This window comes from Carex rostrata, chromosome 17, assembly GCF_964058835.1.
Source record: "Carex rostrata chromosome 17, lpCarRost1.2, whole genome shotgun sequence".
Lineage (NCBI taxonomy): Eukaryota > Viridiplantae > Streptophyta > Magnoliopsida > Poales > Cyperaceae > Carex > Carex rostrata.
In genome coordinates this window covers 5357715-5380774 of record NC_135934.1, presented here as the reverse complement: position 1 = coordinate 5380774, position 23060 = coordinate 5357715, and the positions used below count along the sequence as shown (strand labels likewise).

Genomic DNA, 23060 nt, shown 5'->3' with positions numbered 1-23060 from the left:
ACAACCCTGCTTAAGGATTAATTCGGGGTGATCCCGGCACCGCATGTTCAATTTCTAAATTCAGATCAGACCGTTCTTTTAATCCAGCACGAATCTTAAAGTAGACACCAATGTCATTCTAGCCAGACTCTTGGAGAGTATGACTAGTATAACATAGTGTCATTTGTATTCAACCATCATTATCTCATTGGGTTCAAAGTTTAAACCACTGTACAACATGATATACATATTAAAATGTGCTTATAGATCAAATTTTATATTATTTTGAAATTTACTATTTATATAGATAGATACAAAATTAGTATTATCAGATGGTTCAAAAACAATAATTTTGTACTTATTTAAACAAATAGTAAAAAATGAATAAAAAATTTAATTTCTAAGCATATTTTAGAGTGGTTGAATCAACTATTTAAACTTTGAGATTATATTGATGCCACCGTACAGCATACTTCTCCAAAATAGAAAGTAGGCCTTACTGTTTCAAATCAGATCGTAATATTAAACTGAACGAATCTGATTTATATAAAAATGAGGAGGGTTCAAATGCCTCCATTTTTTGTGCCTCCATCATGCCTCCATTTTTAAAAACTTAAATAACTCAAAGTTTATAACTTAAACGTCAAAATAAAACCGTTAGATGTAATATATGTTATTTTCTCTATGTACCCATAAAAAATTATCACATTTTGATTTTGTTTTTATATGAATCAATAAGTTGAAAAATCAACGTTTAGAAATTATCCACATTTGTATACATTTTTACAAGCTCAAGATGACAATGAAAATAAAGTTGAAATGTCATAATTTTTTACATGTGCATAGATTAAATGATATAGTTCATATCCAACGGTTTTATTTTGAATTTTAAGATATAAATTTTGAGTTATTAAAGTTTTTAAAAATGGAGACATGATGGAGACACAAAAAATGGAGGCATTTGAACCCTCCTCTATAAAAATATACTTATGAATTTAAATCAAATCAATATAATATGTTCATTTAGAGCAAAGTTAGGATGTGATGTGTTCATCAAGAGAATTTGGTGGGCACAATTTTATTGAATTGTCTTTAAACGACAAATTCAAACTGTTGAAATCCATTTTCTTCACGGGTGATGCATGTACATGAATTTTTTTTTAAGTTTTGAATTCATTTAGTACAATATCAAGTGGTCAAAAATGAACATTTTATGAGTAATTTTATAAGTTGTTTAGTATATTCATTTTTTATTATTATTTTGACTGCTTGATCTCGTACAAAATGAATACAAAACTTTCAAAAAAATTCATGTATATGCATTGCTAATGAAGTAAAGAGATTTCAATAGTTTAAAGTCTTTGTTTGAAGCCAATCCAATAGACTTTTATTTTTTGAAAAGTAGTGGTAGCACCACTGATTTCATTGAAATCAAGCATACTTGATATTGTACCCAACTTAGGTATCAGAATCAAATATGATAAGTTCTACAACAGTAAATATCCACATCAAAAAGATAGAAAAACATACAATGGACAACCAACAAAGTAATAGCAACTACTCAAAACAACAACAAAAAACACTAAGTAATCAAATCAAAAGCTAAACAGTCAGCATAATAAAAGACTGCTAATCATCCAGTAAGTCTTCATCCGTCAATTCTTCTCTAGACATTTGACCTGAGGGGTTGTTAACTCTAGAAGCTTGAAGAGGCTCCTTTTCCTCCCTTGCAATGGATAACAACAAAATTTCCTCCTCCATTATTTGATGTGGAAGATCCTTAACATCAGATGGAAGCATTAGGCTTAATTTAAAAAAAAAAAAAAATTTCAAATTTTGATTTGCACCAAAATATTGCTAGGGAAATAATCTTAAATCCTATTGACCTAATAGGCAGGAGTTGAGTATCATTAAAAATAATTCTATTTCTTTCTAACCAAATAGTTCCTTGTAATAATTCAACAAACAGTCTATCTTTTAGAGAGATAGATGCATCAAGCATCCATAGATCCTCTAAAGAATCACACTCAAAAGTGAAATTATCATAAATAACAATCCAATTCCAAATCATTCTAATATAAGAACAATGAAGAAACAAATGTTCAGTGCTTTCATATTGATTACAAAAAGTACAAGTCAAGTCACCTGACCAACCTTTCTATGATAAGTTGTCATTTGTTAAGAAATCCAATAGACTTTTAAAGTTGTGCTCACCAAATTCTCTTAGTAAGTACATCACATCTTATCTCATTCGTTTAAATTAACAGTTCAAATTAAAACAATAAAATCTTAGTTTTTAAGAGTTTGATGAGCATATCACATCCTGCCTCATTCGTTTAAATTAACAGTTAAAATTAAAATAATAAAATCTTAGTTTTTAAAAAAAGACATGTTCCTGGATACAGACTTCTATTTCGGCCTTTCGGAGGATTGATGTCCTGCCCGTAATTGGTTTTAATTTTAATTTCGAATCAGGGCTGATAGTTGTGCTTTGTTCGAATCAATCCTGCCTCATTGTGAAAGCTAACCAAATGGGCAGAACTCCTACTTAGTACTTACCCTGCTGTAGAAAGTCCAACACAATGCGCATTGCTGGATTCACAGGGATTGCATTAAAAAGAATCTCAAAATAAAAAAATAAAAAAAATAAAAAATAAAAAAAAATGCTGAGACGTTGATGAAGAGCGACGATCCAAAAGGCGAGTTGGGAGGCGGTAGTAAAAGAAACGAGGTGGAATGCGGTAGTAAAAGAAATGAGGTGGGAGACTTCATATCGGGCGATGGGACAGCTCAAGCTACTCGTACGCAGCAGCAGGAAGGGAGGCGGGCAAGGAATAGAGACATTAATGGAGACCTCCATGAGGGCATTAATGGTGAAAACGGCTGGCATCAGGTAACGTACAAGAAAAGGGCACAGTATGCAGGGAATCAACAAGGCCAGGCAGAATATTGTAGAGGGGCTCAAAATCTGGTTGATAAAAGAGCATTTATAAGGAGGGAGACAGAGGAGGCTTACAAGACAGCATTTAAGGAGGGTAAATGTTTCTGATGCCTCTCAAAAGACCACAAGAGAGCAAACTGTCACGAACTAGTACGGTGCTTTAAGTGCAACAGGATTGGTCATAAGTATGGTGGTTGCAAAACCCAGCAGCAAGAGACCAAGAGGCAGTACAAAACCCATCAATATAAGTATCTGCAACACCATGGTGTTTCTTATGCTGGAGTTTTAAAACCATCAGAAAAAACCCCAAACAACATTTAAATCAAAAAAGGAAACCCCACCAGGAAAAGTAAGCATGGATGATCTATGGGAAGTGAGACCTGAAGAGACGCACGTGTACATGCCGATACGAGAAGGACTCATACCTCAAAACATGAATCTGTGGTGCACAGGTCTGGCGGTAATGACACAAGGTCAGCCGACAGACGATATACCGGGCTTACTGGCACATAGATTAGCTAGGCAATTCAGGGGCACTGCGCTGCAAAATGAGGTGTATGATGGTAATGAGGAGGATGACGCTCCTTTTGTTCTAATGGTGCAAAACAGAGCTAGATTGCAAGAAATAGTATGGAATAGTCCATATACTTTGAGAAGGGGGGTGCAAGTTGGAGTAATGCTGTGGGAACAAGAATGGAACATGGTTTATGAACCTGAACCATATCAAGCTTGGCTGAGGCTGTGGGATCTGCCTCTTCATGCATGGAATACAGAGGACCTACGTAAAGTCACAACTGGAGTTGGAAGGATTACGGCAATACTCCCTCATGGTAGACGGGCAGGGCACTTTCGCCATGTCACCATAAGGGTTGCATGTGACGACCCAGAGGAGATATCCCGGTTCCTCAAATATCATGAAAATGGGCATGCTAGAAGAGTGAGAGTACAGATTCTACACTGGAGAGCATGGCAACAAGGCCCATACCCACTGCAGCAAAATCAGTGGCCGTCTGAGCAGAATCCGGAGGCAAATCCGCAACCACCTGTCATTCCTCCTGACATTCCACCTCTCTCTCCACCGGAAGAGACTTACACCACTTCAACTGATATCTCCAGTGGGGGGTCAAACAATGGTCATGGATCGGCTGGGGAAAGAGTTGGCAAAAAATTGAAGAACAGAGTTAAAAATCTGGGGGTGAGAAAGGCATCCATGAAGAAAAATAAAAAGAAAAAGAAGGCTACACGAAAGGTTACAAAGGTATGGAGGAAGAAGATCAAACAACCAACTGATATGGTGTTATCTCACAGGGAAATACCATGTGTTGAAACCTCAAAAGTGATAGATAACCAATTTCATGTCAAACGGTCAACCTCCAAATTTGAAATTTTTGACAAAAAAGCTGGCCAACTTCTCTTCCAGGTAGGTCTGACACTCCTACCATGCGTGCATCACCACAACAAAGTCAGCATTAATTGTTCTGTACTTTTGGGAGCAGAATTTGGGAATAAAAGATTTGTAGGGGATTTGATTGGATACAAAGCAGAAGTTTACCGTTGACTACAGCTAATAGGTAGTCAGAATGTGAGCTGTGACGATAAAGAAATGAGTGAGGTAAGGGATGACAGCTCAGATGGGAATGAAATTGGGCTGAGTTCGGGTGAGCAACAGAAAGGAAAAACTAGGCCTGGCTATATGGGCTTTAACACTCATCAGGACTATCAGAGGCATGAGCCCCAAGATGTGTTGCTACTTGGCCTTGATGGTTGGGCTGAAATGGTTAGAAGGGAAAAAGAAATGAGGCGTGAAGCAATTAATAAAACCACTCAACCAGTTCAGACTGACTACCAAGAGACCCTCCTAGCTACTCAGGGCGTATCTGAAGAAGAGATGTTACACCCGCCGGGCTTTCCCACGCCGAGGTACAAGAAGAAAAATCTGGTTATGGAGAGGCAAAACGTACCAAGGGCGAAAAGATGGTAATTGATTTTGAGAAAAGGGCAGAGGCTATTTCACCAACACTGGCCATTGAAATATTAGAAGAGTCGGGCATTATCTTGACACAGAAGGTCAAGGATATGTTCTTTGAGGCACATGATGAGATTAGTCAAGGTCAAGAGGAGGAATTTCGAGCACTGATGTCAGCCACTGCCAATGAATGAAGCAACTTGCGCCACATTAGTACTAAGCTATTATGTAGTTGTAGTTAGTTTATTATCCATGTTAGCTCAAACCTTGTATAAAAGACTGCAAAATTTTGTGATAAGTTGGAAGTGGAGAGTTGCAGTTCTAGGTTTTTTGTGCTCTAAAGATGGCAAGTTTAGGTTAGCAATTGGGAAGCATGTTATAGTTATTTTCTTGTTAAGTGGTAGTGCTAAAAGAGGGATGGTGTCATGTAACAGTGGGCTTTGGAGTCAACTAAGCCCCCTAAATTGTAGTTCCAATCTTCTAAATGAATGAAGTTAGAAAATTAAAATTTTACTCTTGGAATGTTAGGGGGCTAAATGACAAAAATAAAATAACTTTGGTTAGAAAGGAAATTGCAAGTGAGAGTCCGCATTTAATTTGTCTCCAAGAGACTAAATGGGAGATGGATAACAGCAAATTCATAAAAGAGGCAGTAGGTAACAAGTACAGCAACTACTATACAGTAAAGGCGCAAGGAACAGCAGGAGGGCTGTTAGTGGCATGGGATGATACTTTCTTCTCAGAAGTAAGCTCTGAGCAAGGTCGGTACTGTCTGTCAGTGGACCTCGCATTAAACATGGACAACACTGTCATCCGATTCACAGGGGTATATGGACCCTCTGATCAGAGATCCAAAGAACCCTTTTATGCAGAAATTAGAGATTCACAACCGCATATTGAGGTGCTATGGCTGATAGCGGGTGATTTTAATGTCACTCTCAATCAAGAAGATAGAAGCAACAACTCATATCCTTTGCAAAGTATGCTTAGATTCAGACAAGTTATAAATTCGGCACGTCTAATGGATTTACCACTGCAAGGAAGAAGATACACTTGGTCAAATGAAAGGGAGGAGCCGACATTTGTAAGACTTGACAGATTTTTGATGTCGGATACATGGGCAGCAGCGTACCCGAACACAATTCAGACGGCATGTACTACAACAACTTCATATCATTGCTCGTTAGTTTGTACCAGCAAAACAAGATTTCCAACATCGAATATATTCAGGATTAAGAATGCTTGGATTAAGCGACCTAACTTCAAGGAGTTGGTGCATGAGGTGTGGGCGGCTCAACCAACAGCACAAAATGCAGAGAAATTGGCAGTAAAAATAGGTGCTCTTACCAAAAAAATTACACAATGGAAAAAAGAGTATAAAAGAGGCTTCAATTTTCAGCAAAAATTGTGTAAGGTGGTAATCACATGGCTAACCAAAGAAGCAGAACAAAGGTCATTGACAAGGATAGAGAAGCTGCTGCACATCGCAATTAAAGAGAGGCACAAACGGCTAGTGTTACAAGAGGAAGAAAAATGGCACCAAAGAGCCAAGGCAAATTGGATAAAGAAGGGGGATAAAAACACGAGATATTTCCATCAAATGGCTTCTGTTAGAAAAAGAAAAAATTGGATTGACACAATTAAAGAAGGCGACCTTAGTGTGACGGAGCATCAGCATAAGGCAAAATTGTTGTTCAAGCATGTGCAATCCCTCCAATTTGATTACTCACAGCTGTTCCATAATACCATAGAGGATACGCAAGAGCTGATGAGGTTGATAACTGTGCAGGAAATTAGTTTGGTTTTACAGCATATGCCTTTGAATAAAGCACCGGGGCCCGACGGCTTTACTGCTGAATTTTATAGAGCGTTTTCAGAATTATTGATACCGGATCTGATGCAAGTATACAACACATTACAGACGGAGAGTGATGCAACGCTATATCCATTGAATGATTCATATGTAACTCTCATACCAAAAAAGGAAGGTGCCTTAACAACGGGAGATTTTAGACCCATCAGTTTAGTTAACTCGGTGCAAAAAATCTTTTCTAAGATTATGGCAAACATATTGAAGGATCAAATCGCGACAATTGTATCACCGAATCAAACAAGCTTCATCAAAGGCAGATTGATAAATGAGGGTTTCTTGTATGTACAGGAATTAGCAACCATGGCAACAAGGCAGAAGAAAAAGGTGGGATTATTTAAAGCGGATGTGTTCAAGGCTTTTGATACTCTGTCATGGGATTTCCTAAACCAGATTCTACTAGTCAAAGGACTACCGCAAGAATGTATTGGCTGGATCAACAGAGCAATACTTCAAGGCAATACGAAAGTTTTGCTAAACTCAATCACAGGAAAGAAAATCATTTTAAAAAGGGGTCTCAGGCAAGGAGATCCCTTATCGCCCTTTCTTTTTATCATAGCCATGGACTTTCTGACTGCATGGACAGCAAAACTGACGGCTTCAAATTTTTTGCAACCGCCCTTCGCGGGTTGTAAATCATGTCTACTCTTCGCGGATAATACCTTGTTTATCATAAAACCAACAGAGCATCAGGCTCGGTTCTTGAAAATTATTTTGCACATTTTCTATGAGCTCTCGGGTTTGAGGGTCAATTTGGAAAAATCAGAATTTCTTCTAACGGCAGCAACCGGTCAGGAGACAAGCAATCTTGCACGAATTCTTCAGTGCAAAGCATCTCAATTCCCTATGGTATACTTAGGACTCCCCCTCTCCAACAAACGATTGAACAAGAGTCAGTACCTTCCGTTGATACAAAGAATCACAAAGAAGCTATCATCCTGGAAAGCCTCCATGTTGTCCATTGGAGGAAGGCTAACACTCATGAACGTGACGCTCACGGCCATGCCGATGTATATGATGCAGACTTTTTTGTTGCCTAAATGGGTGACAAAAAAGATAGATCAAATAAGAAGGCGGTTTTTGTGGCATGGGCACAGGAACCAAAAGACGAGAGGAATGAATTTAATTGCTTGGGAGCTTGTCATAAAACCTAAAGTAATGGGAGGGCTAGGAGTGTTGAATTTGGAAATTCTCAACAAAGCACTATTAGCAAAGATCATGTTTCAGTGGTTACAACCGAATAAACCGGCATGGATGGACATAGTGCAACTACCGAACACGACAACTAGGCCTTGGGAATTGACCAACAAAACCCCCTTCTGGGCAAATTTAGCAGAAATAGAACCATTCCTTCGGATATCGGTCAGGTTTGATATGGGAAAAGGAACTCACATCAGGTTTTGGCAAGATAATTGGGGGCAGTACAAAATAATGGATAAGTATCTGGTGCTATATTCATTTGCTGTGTAGCAGAATATGTCAATCACAAGAAACATTCAAAGAGGGAATTGGCATATTCAAGTTCTCACCACAATGTCTCAAATGGCGGCCCACCAATTGCAACAGCTATTGCTCCAATTGCCGGCACTGAATGGAACAGTAGAAGAGGATCGGATTGCATGGAGATGGACGACTAATGGGTGCTTTACAGTAAGATCCTTCTATAAGATCATGATTGAGGGGCCTTACATTGATACATGCTTGCAGAATATTTGGGATGTTAAAGCACCAAATAGAGTTATGATATTTGCTTGGTTAATGTTGAAAAATCGAATCCTAACAATTGATAACCTGCAGAGGAGAGGATGGGAGATAGTGAATAGATGTTGTATGTGTAAGGCAAATTTGGAGACAGTACGACACCTATTCAATACATGCCAGTACGCAAGAATGCTGAGAATGCGTTTAATTGGTTATATCCCAGAATTGGGGCAGTGTCAGTACTTCACAAGTGGAAATTACAAACAAGCTATGTTAAAATCCAAATCCAAAAAAGCTAGGCAAGCCCAGATGGCTACGGTGTTCGTATTGTGGAGGGAAAGATGCAACAGGACATTCAATGAGCATCATCAAACGGTAACACAAACAGCACAGGAGATACTGTCAGAGATGGTGAATTGGTTTCAGGCATAGCAAACCTTGCATACTAATACTGGTACAGAGGGTATCGCTAGTGACTTTGGATTTTTGTCTGATTACTGTTCTTTCCTTTACGTTTATTTTCTTCTTTTGATTATTGTTTATGCTTTCCTATCTGTTTTGTTTTTGTATTCTGTAATTGGACTTGACACTGCTGGTGTCTTTTTAATGAAATCTAGGAGCTTGACTCCTAAATTTTAATAAAAAAAAAAGAATCTCAAAATAATTTTTCATTTGATCTGTATTGAAAATTTCTGAATTGGAAAGGATGCGAGATGGCCATGGTAGCTAGGCACGAGATGAGAGCCCTATCGCACAAAAGAATAAAAACCCAAGAGGCCAGACAGCAGCCATACAAGAACTCTCAAGTTGAAGAGCAGAACCCAGATCAAACAGTAACAAACAAATAGTAATGACACCGGATAGCCAGATCAAACAGCAAGTGAAGAATGTTAATTTTTCATTTGATCCGTAGAACTAACTACAAAAGCTGAATTCATTGGTGTTTCCAGATCTCCACTAATAAATTTTCTAATTAGTAATACCTACAACCTCTGCAAAAGCACCACACCCTGATTCGTAATGACAAAGACAATCACATTTTTAACACAATTATGGCTTACAGCCTTTTGTTTAGAAGACCTCAGAAGTTGCAAGCTTTAGCTGCTTATTGAATGGCAAGTGCTCTCTCAACACAACACACGTTTCATGCATCACACGAGCCAAGAGGAAACCCACTTCGCTGTCAGTCTCTTTGATCCCTACACCATCCACTAGACCAAGTCCATCAAAGGAATTCTCTGCCCAGGTGTGAACTCGGTTCACTGAAGACCATAGTTTCTCTGTCACGGACGATCTAACAGAGCTCCAATTCGGATGAGACAAGAGTGAAGGGAGTGTGATTGGAAGGTCAGCTAAGACACTTCTTGAATCTACTATGAGAAGAGGCATGTATGCACAGTTGAAGCCACAAAGAAGGCCCACAAACCACAATGCCTGAATAAAAAAACAGAAAAAGGAGAAATCAAAATCACTACATCCGTGTAAAAAAGACAATTTAAAGATGTAATAGAACCTTTTAGATGTGAACAAATTCTTCTAATTGCAATTAAAGGCCCTTTAATATCAGATTTCCACATCATAGCAGAATGGTCAGTACTTGTTATTACTATTTTGATATAAATTTCTTCTGCCGTTGTTTGATTTCGGTCTACTTATTCCAACTTCAATATTTCATCAATTTTGTCTTTCAAAATAAAATATATATATTTCATCAATTTATCTGGGATCTTACACATAAACCACCTAAAACAAATAAACCATTATAAACTTCAAAAAATATAAATACAGCACCTCAAAGTTCTACTTCTTTCAATTATAACACATCCTTATTCTGTTAATCGTTAAACTTCATATTGTTTTCTAATTCAATTCACACATAAAAGGATAAACATACCATATTTATGGAAAGAGGCTGTTTTGAGAATATTTGACCTTACTGGGAACTTCTTACCCGCATCCAATCAACACTGTATTAGTCTAATACCAAAAAATTATATCCAACGGAAACTCTCCTACCGTTAAGGGGTACTCTGTGACGCAGCTTATTTCCAGGGCATCAAGAAGCCACTCTCTCTTTATAGCATTTTCTGAAAGGGATATAGCTGTTGTTACTTCTAGAAGAACATTCCACCAAGATCCTGAAATTCATTCAGAGTGGCTACTAATTAGTAACTTTCCAAGTCCTTCAATTGAAAATGCAACTATATGGAAAAATATATAAAAAGTAATACCTTCACTTTTAGCATTTAGTATGTATGCTTTTATCTTCCCAAGTTCAGAAACCGGAAAAGATCCACTATTAACTAGCCTTGCTATGATCATGATTTTTTTTCCTTGGTCAAAATGGCTTGCTGTACTAAATGAACCAGTAGTAGTAACCTTCATGATAAAAATACAAACTAAGCAATGGAATGATTTGAATTTGAGGAGAAAACAGCTATAGTATTTTTTATTTTATTTTGAATAGTCATCCTATACCTTTAAAAAATCAATTAGCCAATTCTGTGGGGCTAGAGACAAGCACTTAATTGCAACAGACCACTCATGTTCGAATTTGTTTGTCAGACTCTCACCACTAAAACCAGGTAAATGACTTATCAAGCACTCCATGCATTTTCCAAAATGCAAAAAAGAACTTCCCTCGATCTTGTCAGAGTTCTCTTTGAAGCAATTACATAGCCCTTTCCAAAGAGACCTTCTTAGAACACTAATACTTTCCAAAGAGAAGAACTGCAGTAAATCAGCAAATAATTTCTCCAATCGCGAGCCAGAAAACAGTCTTAGCAAGTGGGACAAGTTCTCCAGCAATAAGGCCTGCAGTTGTGACTCGATTTGCATGAATCTGGGAAGATCAGTTAGGTCATCTAGGAGATGAAGCAGAGTGCCTATGTGAGATGCATGAACAAAAGAGAAATTTAAGCACTCTTCACGTAGAGATAGTGAAGATGTAAGGGAATTGGGTTCTTCATATCTCATACACCGCCTGACAATAGTTCCCCAGTCAAAAGAAGGCAGTCTAGGAGATTTTGTGAGGCATCTTAATACAGTTGCAAGTATTTCCTTTGGTGGAAGGGTTTCAGTCTGAAAATTAGATGGGCATCAAATTAGTGCCAAAATATATAAATGATAGGGTATGAAAATTATCAAAATAGATAGGTCTCATGGCAAAATGAATAAAACAAATTGTAAATCTTAAACTGTTGGCTGGACAACAGCCAACAGGTAATGAAACAACAACACTTTTGCTTCTTTTTTCTTAACACGAAAAAGTGGAGAGACTCCACCAACTTTTTATAAAACAGAGTGCAAGCAAGGCTTATATAACAGTATATTTCCATAAAAATAAAAATATGTAAGCACAACAACACAGAAAAAAGAAAAACAAGAAAAAGAAAAAGGAAGAAGACAACACACCTGACTAGAGCCAAGATCTCGCAACCATGAGCTAAGATCCCAAACCAAGGTCTCTTGAGACAAACTTGGATTAGAGGATGAATCTCTATCACTCGACTCTCTTAAAAGCCACTGGTTTCTTAGAAATGAGAGGGCCCAAGCAGCATGGTGCTTTCTCTGTGGATCCTGCAGGTCCTTTGTGAGCAGAAATATTCCCTGAATTGTCGAGGTACAAAGGCTCTCACAAGAAGGATTGGAGAGGAGGGGACCACGTATCAGGGATGTCGACTCCTGTCTCATAGCATTAGTAGCATGTTTGTTACGCTCAAGATAGGCAGTAGTATAGATAAGAGTTTAGTCTAGTACAAGTAATATATCAAGAGAAAGTCTCTTGATTCATAACTCTACTCTAGAAAATTCGCACATTCTATAATTATTGGGGGGGGGGACTACCCATACAAGTCTACTCTAATACTTTTTTTTCTAAATAAAAAAGAAATTAATAGAAGTTAGTAAGCACCTTCGGAGCATTTGCTAGAAAAGAGACGGGTTGAGTCAAACTTTGATCAGGATCGCCAGCTGATGCCCCAAAAGCATTGACAACCCCAATCAACCCACCCAAGTGAACTAAAGGGGAGGAACCTTTAGTATAAGCATTTCCAATGGTTTGAAGTAGGCCTTTCACGATATCTAGTCTAAGAGAGTAGACCCCATCATTTGCAATGCTAGAAATGAGTGAACCAGCACCTATGGAAGCCGCCATTAGTAGATCCGTATAAATACCAGCTGATTTCTTCATTTGTATTAACTTAGATATTAAAATATTATAATGATCCAAAAGAGAATCCAAGTCATCGTCCCTCGATAACTCAACTCTGTGGCAAAATGATATGACCATGTGAAGAGCCAGGCAAGAACCAATGCAAAGCGGTACCTCAGTAATTTCATTGAACGACACATTGGCAACCCAAGATAGAAGAAGGTTTTTTATTCTAATCACAGGCTTGTAGAGCTCGGCCCTGTAAAGGGCAAAAGTGGAAATTCCCAACCCAAAAACAAGCCCAGCAACACCCCATGGATCTTCATCTGAGAAATCACAAGCTTCTAGTATCAATTTTGGAGCACTTGGAAAGGCTTCATTTAGAAGTGATTGGAAAGAACTGACAGTTGACGGGTACTGCTTGGAGATTAGTGCAGATAAAGTAGTAACGATGGTTTCGAGTAACTTGGTTTCTTCTGATTTCACAAATGTAATGTTTTCTTGAACTCCTCTAAAAAGGCACTTAGAGGCATAGCCAAGCCCAGTTCCACAGGCACCTCTAACAAGGTTGCTTTCACTGGTTCGAATAACCTACAAGTGCAAAATAATACTAGTGTATAATGTACTAAACTTTTATTGATTTTAAGAGAGTGCGTCATAAAGATTTACCTCGAGAAGTCGATTTATAACTTTGTACTTGCTCTTACTATCAGTAGGATGGAAACAATTTGTGACCAGTCCCAAAGAGATAGCAGCCGACCACTGCTTGTGTTCATGCCCGTACTCGTATAGCCATTTGAATAAGAAGTCTAATGCATCAGAGACTACAAAATGCTCCGATGAAGGAATAACCTAATAAAACAGATGTTTTGCATAATTATTTTATTATGTACTGTTTTGTATCTGCAAAAATATCCAAGCCATTGGACTAAACTAAAAAAAAAAACAGTAAAAAAAAAAAAAAAAAAAAAACAGAGAAAATAAACATAAATTTGTATGCATTAATTTACAGCATAAAAGAAAGGAATGAGAAATTGAGGCATTACCAAGCAAAGTGCACCAATTGCAAGGGCAATATTAACTGCAACTCGGGGGACAGATTCTACTGCAACTTGACACAATATCTAAGGTAATAAAAATAGAATCAGTGTTCGCCAAAATATTCTAATAATGCTCATCAATTAATAGACAAAGATAGCCATATAATAAACCTTAAGAATATCTTTGGCTGCCTTTCTACTCTTATCTGACACGTCAGAGGATATGTTCTTCTCATTAACAGTGTTATCAACTGCACTGACCCAATGGTCTAGAAATACCTTCCATGTTTGCATTACAAGAAGTGCGACTGCTAGATTTCTTGGCACGTGAAGAGATTCAGCTAGCTCCAATAGAGCGGTTTGATATGCTTCATGGACTCGATGCACATCCTGTAGGAACAAAATCAAAAAGTGAGAAAATGACATGCATTATCTTTTTGTGTTTCTAAGTGTTGGGACTCTGACCTTCATTATGCCAAGACGGGATTCATCTTTTGGAGTAAAATCAAGGCAAATCAGAGCAGCTCCAGGTAGCTCACAGTACCTTTTCTTGTCTGCAATTTTTTTACAAATTTAATTAAAATACTGATAACAATCACTCACGTTGGTTGGAAAGGTCACAATCAGACATTTCTAAGATATAAGTTCACAGGGGATTGTTGTAGAAACAAAAAGCAAGACTACAAGATTTATAATAGACTCAAATGTTCAGTAGTTATCAGCCTGCAGGGCAATTTCATATGCACCACTGCAAAAAACTAGAACCCTGAAACCAAAATTTTGTAATTTACATATCTGCAAAACTTAATAAATGTCTATTCCCATAAAAAATGATAGATCCCGCAGGGTAAACCTCAGAGTCTGATAGGTCTCCCTGGCTGATTCTACCCTAAAACCAAAAGAAAAAAAATAATATCCACATCCTCTCTTCTCCAATTGATTCAAAGTGTCATTTCTCCCTGATTTCTTGACAAATTAGGGATGTGGAATTTAGCATAGAGACTACATGATGTTTCCAAAGAGAATGCATGACGTTTCTTGTTTTACAGAATTAAATGTAAGTGTAGTGTTCTGTAGAAGTAAACATTAAGTTATTACGCAACAACAACAACAGCAACCAAGCCTTTAGTCCCAAACAAGTTGGGGTAGGCTAGAAATGAAACACAATCATAATCATAAAGTCAAGTTAGATAGTAATAAAATAGTAATAAAAATAATAATAATAGTAATAGTAGTAGCAGATGCAGTAGTAGTAGTAATAATGGTATCAATAATAATAGTAATAATACTAATACTAATACTAACTATATTATGCCTAAACTATAGATCATAGGGTCAAAGTCCTAATAAACATTAAGTTATTACTATTAGTAATTTCCTCGTTGTCCATACTTGTCAAAATAATGGTGAAGTTTCCTATTTTATTGGCAATGTCTAGAAGTACCTCTGGTAAAAACAACTTCAGGAAAAACATGAAGCAACTTCTCAGCTTTGCTAACAGTGCTTCTTATGTCCTTTACCCCTCTCTTCCGAGTTCTATAAAAAAAAAAATAAGAGAAAAATGAGAACATTAATAATTTCAGGTCGCAAAAAGACAATTAAAATTGATAGAAGATAAAAAAATGATAACCACGTGTGCTCATATTTGATGATCTCAACTTCGAGTTCCTCCATGGCATTTGAAACACTTGGGTTATTTTCAGAAATAAAAAATTCAAAACTTTTCCTCTTGAAATCTGGAATAGCTTGCTGTACATGCACAACCTGAAATTTTAGAAATGAAAAAGGCAAAAAAATGGAGAGAGTAAAAAACAAATTTACAGATATTTCGACCTGCTGCCTTAATATTCGGATATTTCATGTAAAACCCAGGAAACATAATTATACCTCTGCATAATTATGAAATGCCATCATCTCATAAACCCATTTACTTCAGAAGATGACCAATCTGCCCCTAGTTTCTTAGTTTTTATGTTGACTGATCTATTCCTAAAATTTTATATTTCAGAACAACTCCAAAAGATTTACAAGAATTCATTTTTCTCCATATCTAAGCCAAATACCTTGTAATGGGACAAGGAGAGAAAAGCCGCCACCCTGGCCTTGACACAAGAATCAGAATAACTATTCCTCTTTGTTGCAATATCCCATAATATTTGTATAGCATTTGTCGAAGCATCAGAGTATACCTCTGCATCCATTGCGCCCCATTTTAAGAGTTTAGCCAATCTGTAACAGCATGAAAAAAGGACATGCTAAGAGCAGATTGCAGTGCAAATAAAACTAACCTGAAAATAAAAGGTCCAATTGGAAAAAAGATCACCCACTAACCAAAAAGATTCACACAGGATGTTTTCAGTTGTTGCACAAACCCACCTTTACTTCTAAAACAAGAACTTAATTAACTAATTGCAATGTGTACAAGCCATCACTAACACTCAACCCCTCAAAAAACAACGAGAAATTTTTTTAACGAGGGGAACCATTTTTTTTTGCTAAATCCATTACAAGCCTTTTTATTAAGTTGTATAGGTCAAGGGGCTTAAATGCATGTATCACAAGTAGAGAGGCTTATCTGCAAAAGATCATTTTCTTATTTCTCTCCCTATTATTCTCTTTTATTAATATTATTGCCATTTTCCAATTTGGGAGGGGTGTTGTGAAGGGAGTGTTATCCCAACAGAAAAGAAACAAAATGGCAAAATGTGAAACCCCTATTACTCTGTACTTAACATAAATATTTTTTTACCAGATAATCTTACCCATATGCAACAACTGGATCAAGAGAATAATCAAGTATATGTTTGGAGATTACCACCCAAGCTGTATAAAAATCTGGCATATGATTAAGGGATCCAATTAGCACTTCAATCAGCAAACAAACAATTAGCACTTCAATCAGCAAACAAATGTTGCCATTTTAAAGTACTTGAAACAAAAGAGTTACCTACAACATCTGCCTCGCAGAGGTAAGCAAGGCCCTCAAGACCAAGAGCTTGTACCTTGTTATCCCGACTCTCAATACATGACTGTTTAGTGCACAGAAAAAGACCGAAATAATAAAAAGATCTAAAACCTCTCAAGCATGCAATTGGAACAGGGATAAGCAAGTCGCGATTTGAGTAAGATAAATGAACAGCTTAAAATATAGTATTGTGGCATCTAAAATACAAATCTAGGTCATTTCAGTAACCAGTGAGTGACATTTTCAAACATATCCTGAATAATCTTAAAATTTAAATGGTGACATCTACTATAATCAAGCATCCTACTTGGGTCACTTAAATTTTCACAGAACAATTGAACTTATATTGAAAAATTATGTGTCTGAAGAATATCAAAATACATACCGAGACAGACAAGATGAGATCAACGCCTCTATCAGGATTACTCTTGCAAACATCTCGTACAGAAACAGCGATGCTTATAGCAATTTCTTTCTCAGATGGTAAATCTGCGTGTTCTTCGACATCCAAAACTTTCTAAATTTTTAAGCACATTCAGTTAATTAATCTTACAGAATCAAACAATATGTCAAGCTTTCTTTCTCAAGGACCATTGAAGTTTGTATAATGCTTTATCTTGTATCAGAGCTTATTTAATGCAGAAACTAAAAACTAAGAACAAAAGAATTTTTCTAAGAAGAGCTGCTCTGACCAGTTAATTTATCCACCTGACCACAACATAAGAATCTAAAAGCAGTAGCTAACCAAAACTAAAATAACATATGAGAGGGCAATAAAAAATCATTGGGACCAATAATAAGAACAAGGTAGCTAAGGTTAATACTTGCAGATTGGCAAAGACCCGGTCATTGGTGATCCAGATTTTGCAAATTAAGCGCACAGCAGTAGCATAGACCATGCTGAAAAAAGTCAAATCAACAAAGTTAGATATATAAGAGCACAACCTTTGTTTATATATAAAAAATGGTTCAAATGCACACAAAAAGAGAGAGAGAAAGAAGAAACATACGGTTTTCCTTCCAACTTCAGCATCGGCAGAATTGTTTGCAAAATAACAGGGACCATAAAATTATGTGAGGCAAATGGAGCAAGTGATTCCATCAATCTTAGCTGTCAATGAGCTTGACAAACTTAGCCCAATGTGCACGACTTTCTACAGATAAAATAAGGTCAAAAAATTATAGGGATACTCACCACCATTTCTGGTTTATCATTCACATTGCTAGAGAAAATCCTAATGTAGAAGAAAACAATCAGTAGCATAGGCATAGCCAGCTTGGGGTCTATTGCACCAAGTTTGACCAAAGTTTCCACAGCAGATGGCCCAACTGTAGTATGAGTTATTAACAGAGCTGCCACTGAGCCTATAAGACCAGATATCCCTGCAATCAAGAGGAAAATTTTTGGATCTAATAAATTATTTTACAATAATGAAACTAAATGATCATATAATGAAATTTCAATCTTGGCACAATTACATCATACAACTATAGCAAGATTTCCGTGCTATCCCTACTATTATCTTGTTTCAGGGCTAAAGGTTTTATATTCATCTACGTCAATAGCATTAAACTCAGATGAGACCAAAAATAAATTACAGAAATTAATGAAACAGAAACCTGGTTGAATAACATCAATTTTGCGTTGTTGTTGACAAATGGTTGACAAGTATTCTCTTAGTAGTAATGTCCAATGTTTTTCTTCCTGGCAAATCTCTTCACATTCCAATCCATTATCTCTAGTTATGAGTTCTAAGTAAAAGCAACTTGTGGAAGTTGATCGCCCCTGATGCAAAAAATGAGGGAGAATCAGGAAGCTATTAACTTAGAAATAGAAAACACGACAGTGTCAAGCTGGTTTTGTTTCTATTTTATTCAAATGATCTTGGAAAGTTTATTTTATTTTATTCTTTGGTTTCTTTAAGCTACAGGTGTCTGAACCTTTTTGCACCTCTTTGGTTTCTAGATGTTCAGGACCTTTTCCGGCCATTGCTTTTAGTAGTGTTAGCATGTACTAAGCATGATTACAGATACCATAATAAACACCATGAAGAATTGGCAATCACATAATGAACTCATTTCAAGGCACCATTAGTTATAGTGAATATGAAAATCATAAATGACTACAGGGATAATCATGTTAATTTTGCAAAGCGAATCAGTAGAAGTTAAGAAACAAGAGAAACCCAGAGATCACCTCAAACAGTAAATGGTAGAGCCTCAGAAGAGCAGATGACTGGGGACCAACAGGAGTCCACTTAGGACATGCATTTTCTCCTGAATGATGAGAGGATACCAAATCTATAATAAGTCCATCGACCATCGAAAGAAAACGGGAAGCCATGGTCTTTAATGAGTTGGAAGGTGACATCAGTAGGTTCACAACAGGAAAAACGCATAGGAGCTCCTCTCTCAGTAGACATGTGGGGCCAGCTTGATTTAGTTCTACAGATGTCAAAAAAGATAGCATAAGAAAAAGCATAAGCCAAAACCCACGGTTATTAGTATTTGCAAAAAGGACAACGATTACTAACATGAGAACTAACTGGTGTCTAGAAAAAAAAATTCATATCTCATACTGGGGCTAGTAAAGTGACCTTTCCTCAAAATCAATTATTCCTTATTTAGTCTCTCTAAAGCCATTAAACCAGATTACTTATTTGATGACTGACAAGAGAAGGTAGAAACAAACCATGGTTTTTGTGCAAAAATAATAAAATGAGCAAACCAGTTCAAGATAGATATAACTCTTTAACCAAAAGAATATTTGAATAGATTGCTTAGCCATTTAAGAATGGATTTAATTTATGTAGGAGTAATGAGGATTTTCTATAAAGATTCATTGTGTGTAGTTTTAGTGGTAAATAAGAAGCTAAAAATAACAATACACAGAAACAGACCGCTTTGAAACCTCCACTCAGTTAAGAAAAGCAAGAGCTTCAAGCCTGCTAACTGTTCATGCTCAAACTCAGCCTGGCTAAGAACATAAGAGATACTGACAAAAACAGAATAGAACTCGGGTGAGAACTTTAAATTAAGCTCCCTTTGCACTAAGAGGAGCCGTTTCACCAGTTGGAGAATGGTCTCAGTTACTCCGAATGCTTTGCTTTGGACATAGCATAGTGGCAAGAAAATCTCTAACAGCTCCACACACCATATCTGTGAAGGCTGTCAGTAATATTTAAAAGTTTAGAAGTTAATCATACGGATTGTAATGGAAAATAAGAAGAATGAAGTATGAGAAATGAAACAAAAAGTACCATTGGAGCTTGGTTGTTATGTTTCCTCAATATGACTACATATGCATCCACCACGCACTCTGCTGAACTAAGCAGTAACTTCAATTCCTAGAAAATTATTCGGTATATGACAGATATCAAGACACGATTAAATGAATACTGTGGAACTTTACTGAATTCAAGCAGCAACCTGCCTTGCATGGTTACCAGAATTATATACGTACATTATCATTAGAGAACATCTATTTGAACATTGAATGGGCTGTATACAGTTAGAAACACAACTTCAAGTACAAGTATAGGCAGAAAAATAGTACTTCTCAGTTCTATGCGTCCCTTGAAGAAAATAAAAGAAAACAACTACTAACCTTCTCATTTTCCTGAGGAAAGTACTTCAAGCATCCTATAAGAAGACTTAAAAGTGCCTCTTCTTTTAGAGAACAAGTAATGGATGCCACAGATGAGATCAAATCTCTAGCAAAGGACAAATAACTTTTTCTAAGGACTGAGAACATCATAAAAGGCTTCAAAAACCGTGCAACTGCCTTCATTCCTGCTATATTGTTATGGACTATGAACAACGAGACTTGTCGGATCAGCTCCATTTCCACATGCTCGCCACATAGGAGCACCTAGTATACAGCAAGTCCATAAAGACACTTGTAATTTAACATGCAAAACAAAATGATCCATGGAACAGACATTAATAGACGACCATTTTCAAAGTCATATGTATGCTATAATTGAGATTTAATATTAGTAGATTTGACTATTATAATTTAATTTTTGCTCAATTCATGTCAAGTTATTCATCAAGTTCCATTTCACCTTTTCAGAAAAGTCCTTTCCCCCCCCTGAAAACTAGCATTAGCTTCAGTAGGAAAGAAAAAACAAAGAATTGAAGAATGGAACTTTAGTTCCACAAATAATAACCATTCAGTTCCTGGTAGTATAATTGTATAAGCTCAAACCCTCCTGAGAAAGGAATGGTGATGAAGCTACATTAGCACTAAATTGATGATGCATGGACTATGGAGCTACAGTTACTAATTGACTACTGAAAATGCACACCTTGACAAAGGGATGGAGCTCCACTGGGTCAATGCCTGATCGTCCCCAAGAGGAATCCATTTTGAACAGAAACCGAACCACAAATCCGATCCCTTTAAGAAAGACCAGAGCGAGCCCGAGCCTGGCGCCATCAGTGCTGCTACATCCATCGAGTGCGGACTGGAGTTCGAGAAGCGCTGCGGAGGGAAGCACAATAGAAACGGATACGAGGCGACAAAGCTCGCGCACGGCCTGGTCGGCGGCGGCGAGGGAAGAGGAGTTGAGGGAAAGAGAAATCGAGTCGGGAAGGGGAGAGGAAGGAGAGAGACGGAACTTGTTGAAGAGGGAAGAGATTGACTGGCGCTGGAGAGAGGAGTCAGGGAGGCGCGCCGGGTCGATGTGGTGAGAGGAAGTAGAAGAGGGTTCCATTTTGTTTAGCTGTTGCCTGTTGTCTCTTTGCTGTGCCTGTTGTCTATTCCGTTGTCACAGTGAGGTCTGAGGAACAAGAATAACGAATGGGCGGTACGAGCAAAAGCTTGAGGAGTCGTCGGAGTCCGCATCGTCTGCATTAACTCAAAAGAGCATTTTTGAGTTAATTCCGTCCGATTGTAAACGGAGCCCATCCGATCCCGACCTAAAACATAAGGTCTTTAATATTAGTGCGTATTTATTTCATCTACTTCAATTGTCAAATTGTCTGAGTAGTACTTATGTTGTCAATCTGGTATAGAATTTATGGTTATGTTTCAAATTTAGGTAACACTTATGTTGTACTCAGATAGAGCCTCAAATTGTAATTAATACATGAAATTAATTTCAAAACCTTCTGGTAAGACCTTCGTCACTGTCAGTATTGGCTAGGCCTGACAAATCTATGAAATTAATTTCTTCTTTATTGTTTCTGCTGGAATTGTTTTGTTTTATCAGCCTTCATTTTTAGCTGTTGCTCATTTGTTGTTATCTTCATTTTACTTTATGGTGCATCAAACAGAGAATTATATAATCGGTTTCTTCTTTCTCTTTTCTTTTTGCAGTGTGCTAAACTGACCTTAGCTCTTGCTGGTAAGTGTTTATCTTTGTCTAGCATTTCTATTATAGGTGGGATCCATATACATCTGGAATGTATACTAGATTTGTATGGTACACATGAAATATGATGCAATTTAATGCACGTTTTGTTGTTTATCAAATAACTTGAAATTTGCAGCTGTTCATATTTGATTACCTATGATGGAACATGAAATCACACTAAGATTGTATGAGAGTTGATAGACAACCAAACTATAAGCGTAATTCATTGTCAATGAATCCTAAATGTGTATTTGCTTCTATGCTTCTGCTATTCACAAAAGGCTAATACCATGCCTTCTTACTGGTAGTTTTTATTTGGGGTTAAAATGGTGTGTTTTTTCAGGACCTTAACTGCCTAAGAAGATTCGAGCCCTTGCATCTTCCAAAAACTATACCTTTGCTGCATATGGGACCCAAATTGGAGTCTTCAAGCGTGTCCAATAGGTCAAGTGCTATATTATTTTCGTTGGTTATTTTGCTAAGCTCTTTTATGTCATATATTGGTCATGTTTCTTTTATGTCATATATTAGTTAGCTTTTCGTGTCTATTACTTCTTTTTGCAAAGCATTCCTAAATTTGCTTGGGCCAAAAGCATTCACTGGACTATGCCTTTAGACTCTGATTGCATGTGGCCACAACTGTGTGTGATAGTGCAGGTCACACTTTTCCTGGTCCCAACACTCACAACTCACAAGGACAGGCCATACATGGTTGTACACAGTTTTTTGGTTGATTGTGATCAGACTTCTTAGTATAGTTCTGTGAAATCTATTTTGCCAAGCATACGAGGTTTCTTTTCGATTTCCCCCTTCTTCCCAAAAGATGGAAGACATGCTATTAGTTTCCGGCATTAAGATAAACTTTTTATTTTTTGTTACTGTATTGATACGTTTGTACACTGTGGCAGAGAGCAGCTGCAGATCAGATATTGCAGGAGCTCCAAAACAATCCAGATACACGGGCTTCAAGTTATACACATTTTGCAGAGTGGCACAAGTAAGAAGGTTAGGGTTTTGAATGTCATTGAAAGAAGTTAACTTTAGTTGTTTTGAATTTGATGAAACGGGATAATGAAGAGTAAAGA

The 23060-nt window shown here is 37.1% G+C and overlaps 1 protein-coding gene across 2 annotated transcripts; it reads right to left on the bottom strand.

Moving 5' to 3' along the window:
* Positions 1-9341: 9341 nt before the first annotated feature.
* RST1 (ARM repeat superfamily protein) lies at positions 9342-21391 on the bottom strand. Of its 2 annotated transcripts, none has more exons than XM_078318283.1 (25): positions 20926-21390; positions 20223-20486; positions 19876-19962; positions 19516-19783; positions 18813-19060; positions 18236-18401; positions 17811-17998; positions 17626-17726; positions 17440-17515; positions 17001-17132; positions 16598-16679; positions 16413-16485; positions 15714-15879; positions 15284-15414; positions 15095-15186; positions 14116-14204; positions 13822-14040; positions 13657-13734; positions 13280-13462; positions 12371-13201; positions 11872-12141; positions 10936-11538; positions 10689-10836; positions 10474-10595; positions 9342-9891 (listed from the first exon to the last, which is right to left on the bottom strand). In XM_078318283.1, the coding sequence occupies exons 1-25, from the start codon at positions 21331-21333 to the stop codon at positions 9529-9531; spliced, it is 5388 nt and encodes a 1795-aa protein (XP_078174409.1). In that variant the 5' UTR covers positions 21334-21390; the 3' UTR covers positions 9342-9528. The 2 variants fall into 2 exon arrangements, 1 of the variants encoding a protein (XP_078174409.1); XR_013515587.1 differs by having other exon boundaries at positions 9757-9891; positions 10352-10595; positions 20926-21391.
* Between the last annotated feature and the right edge of the window lie 1669 nt (positions 21392-23060).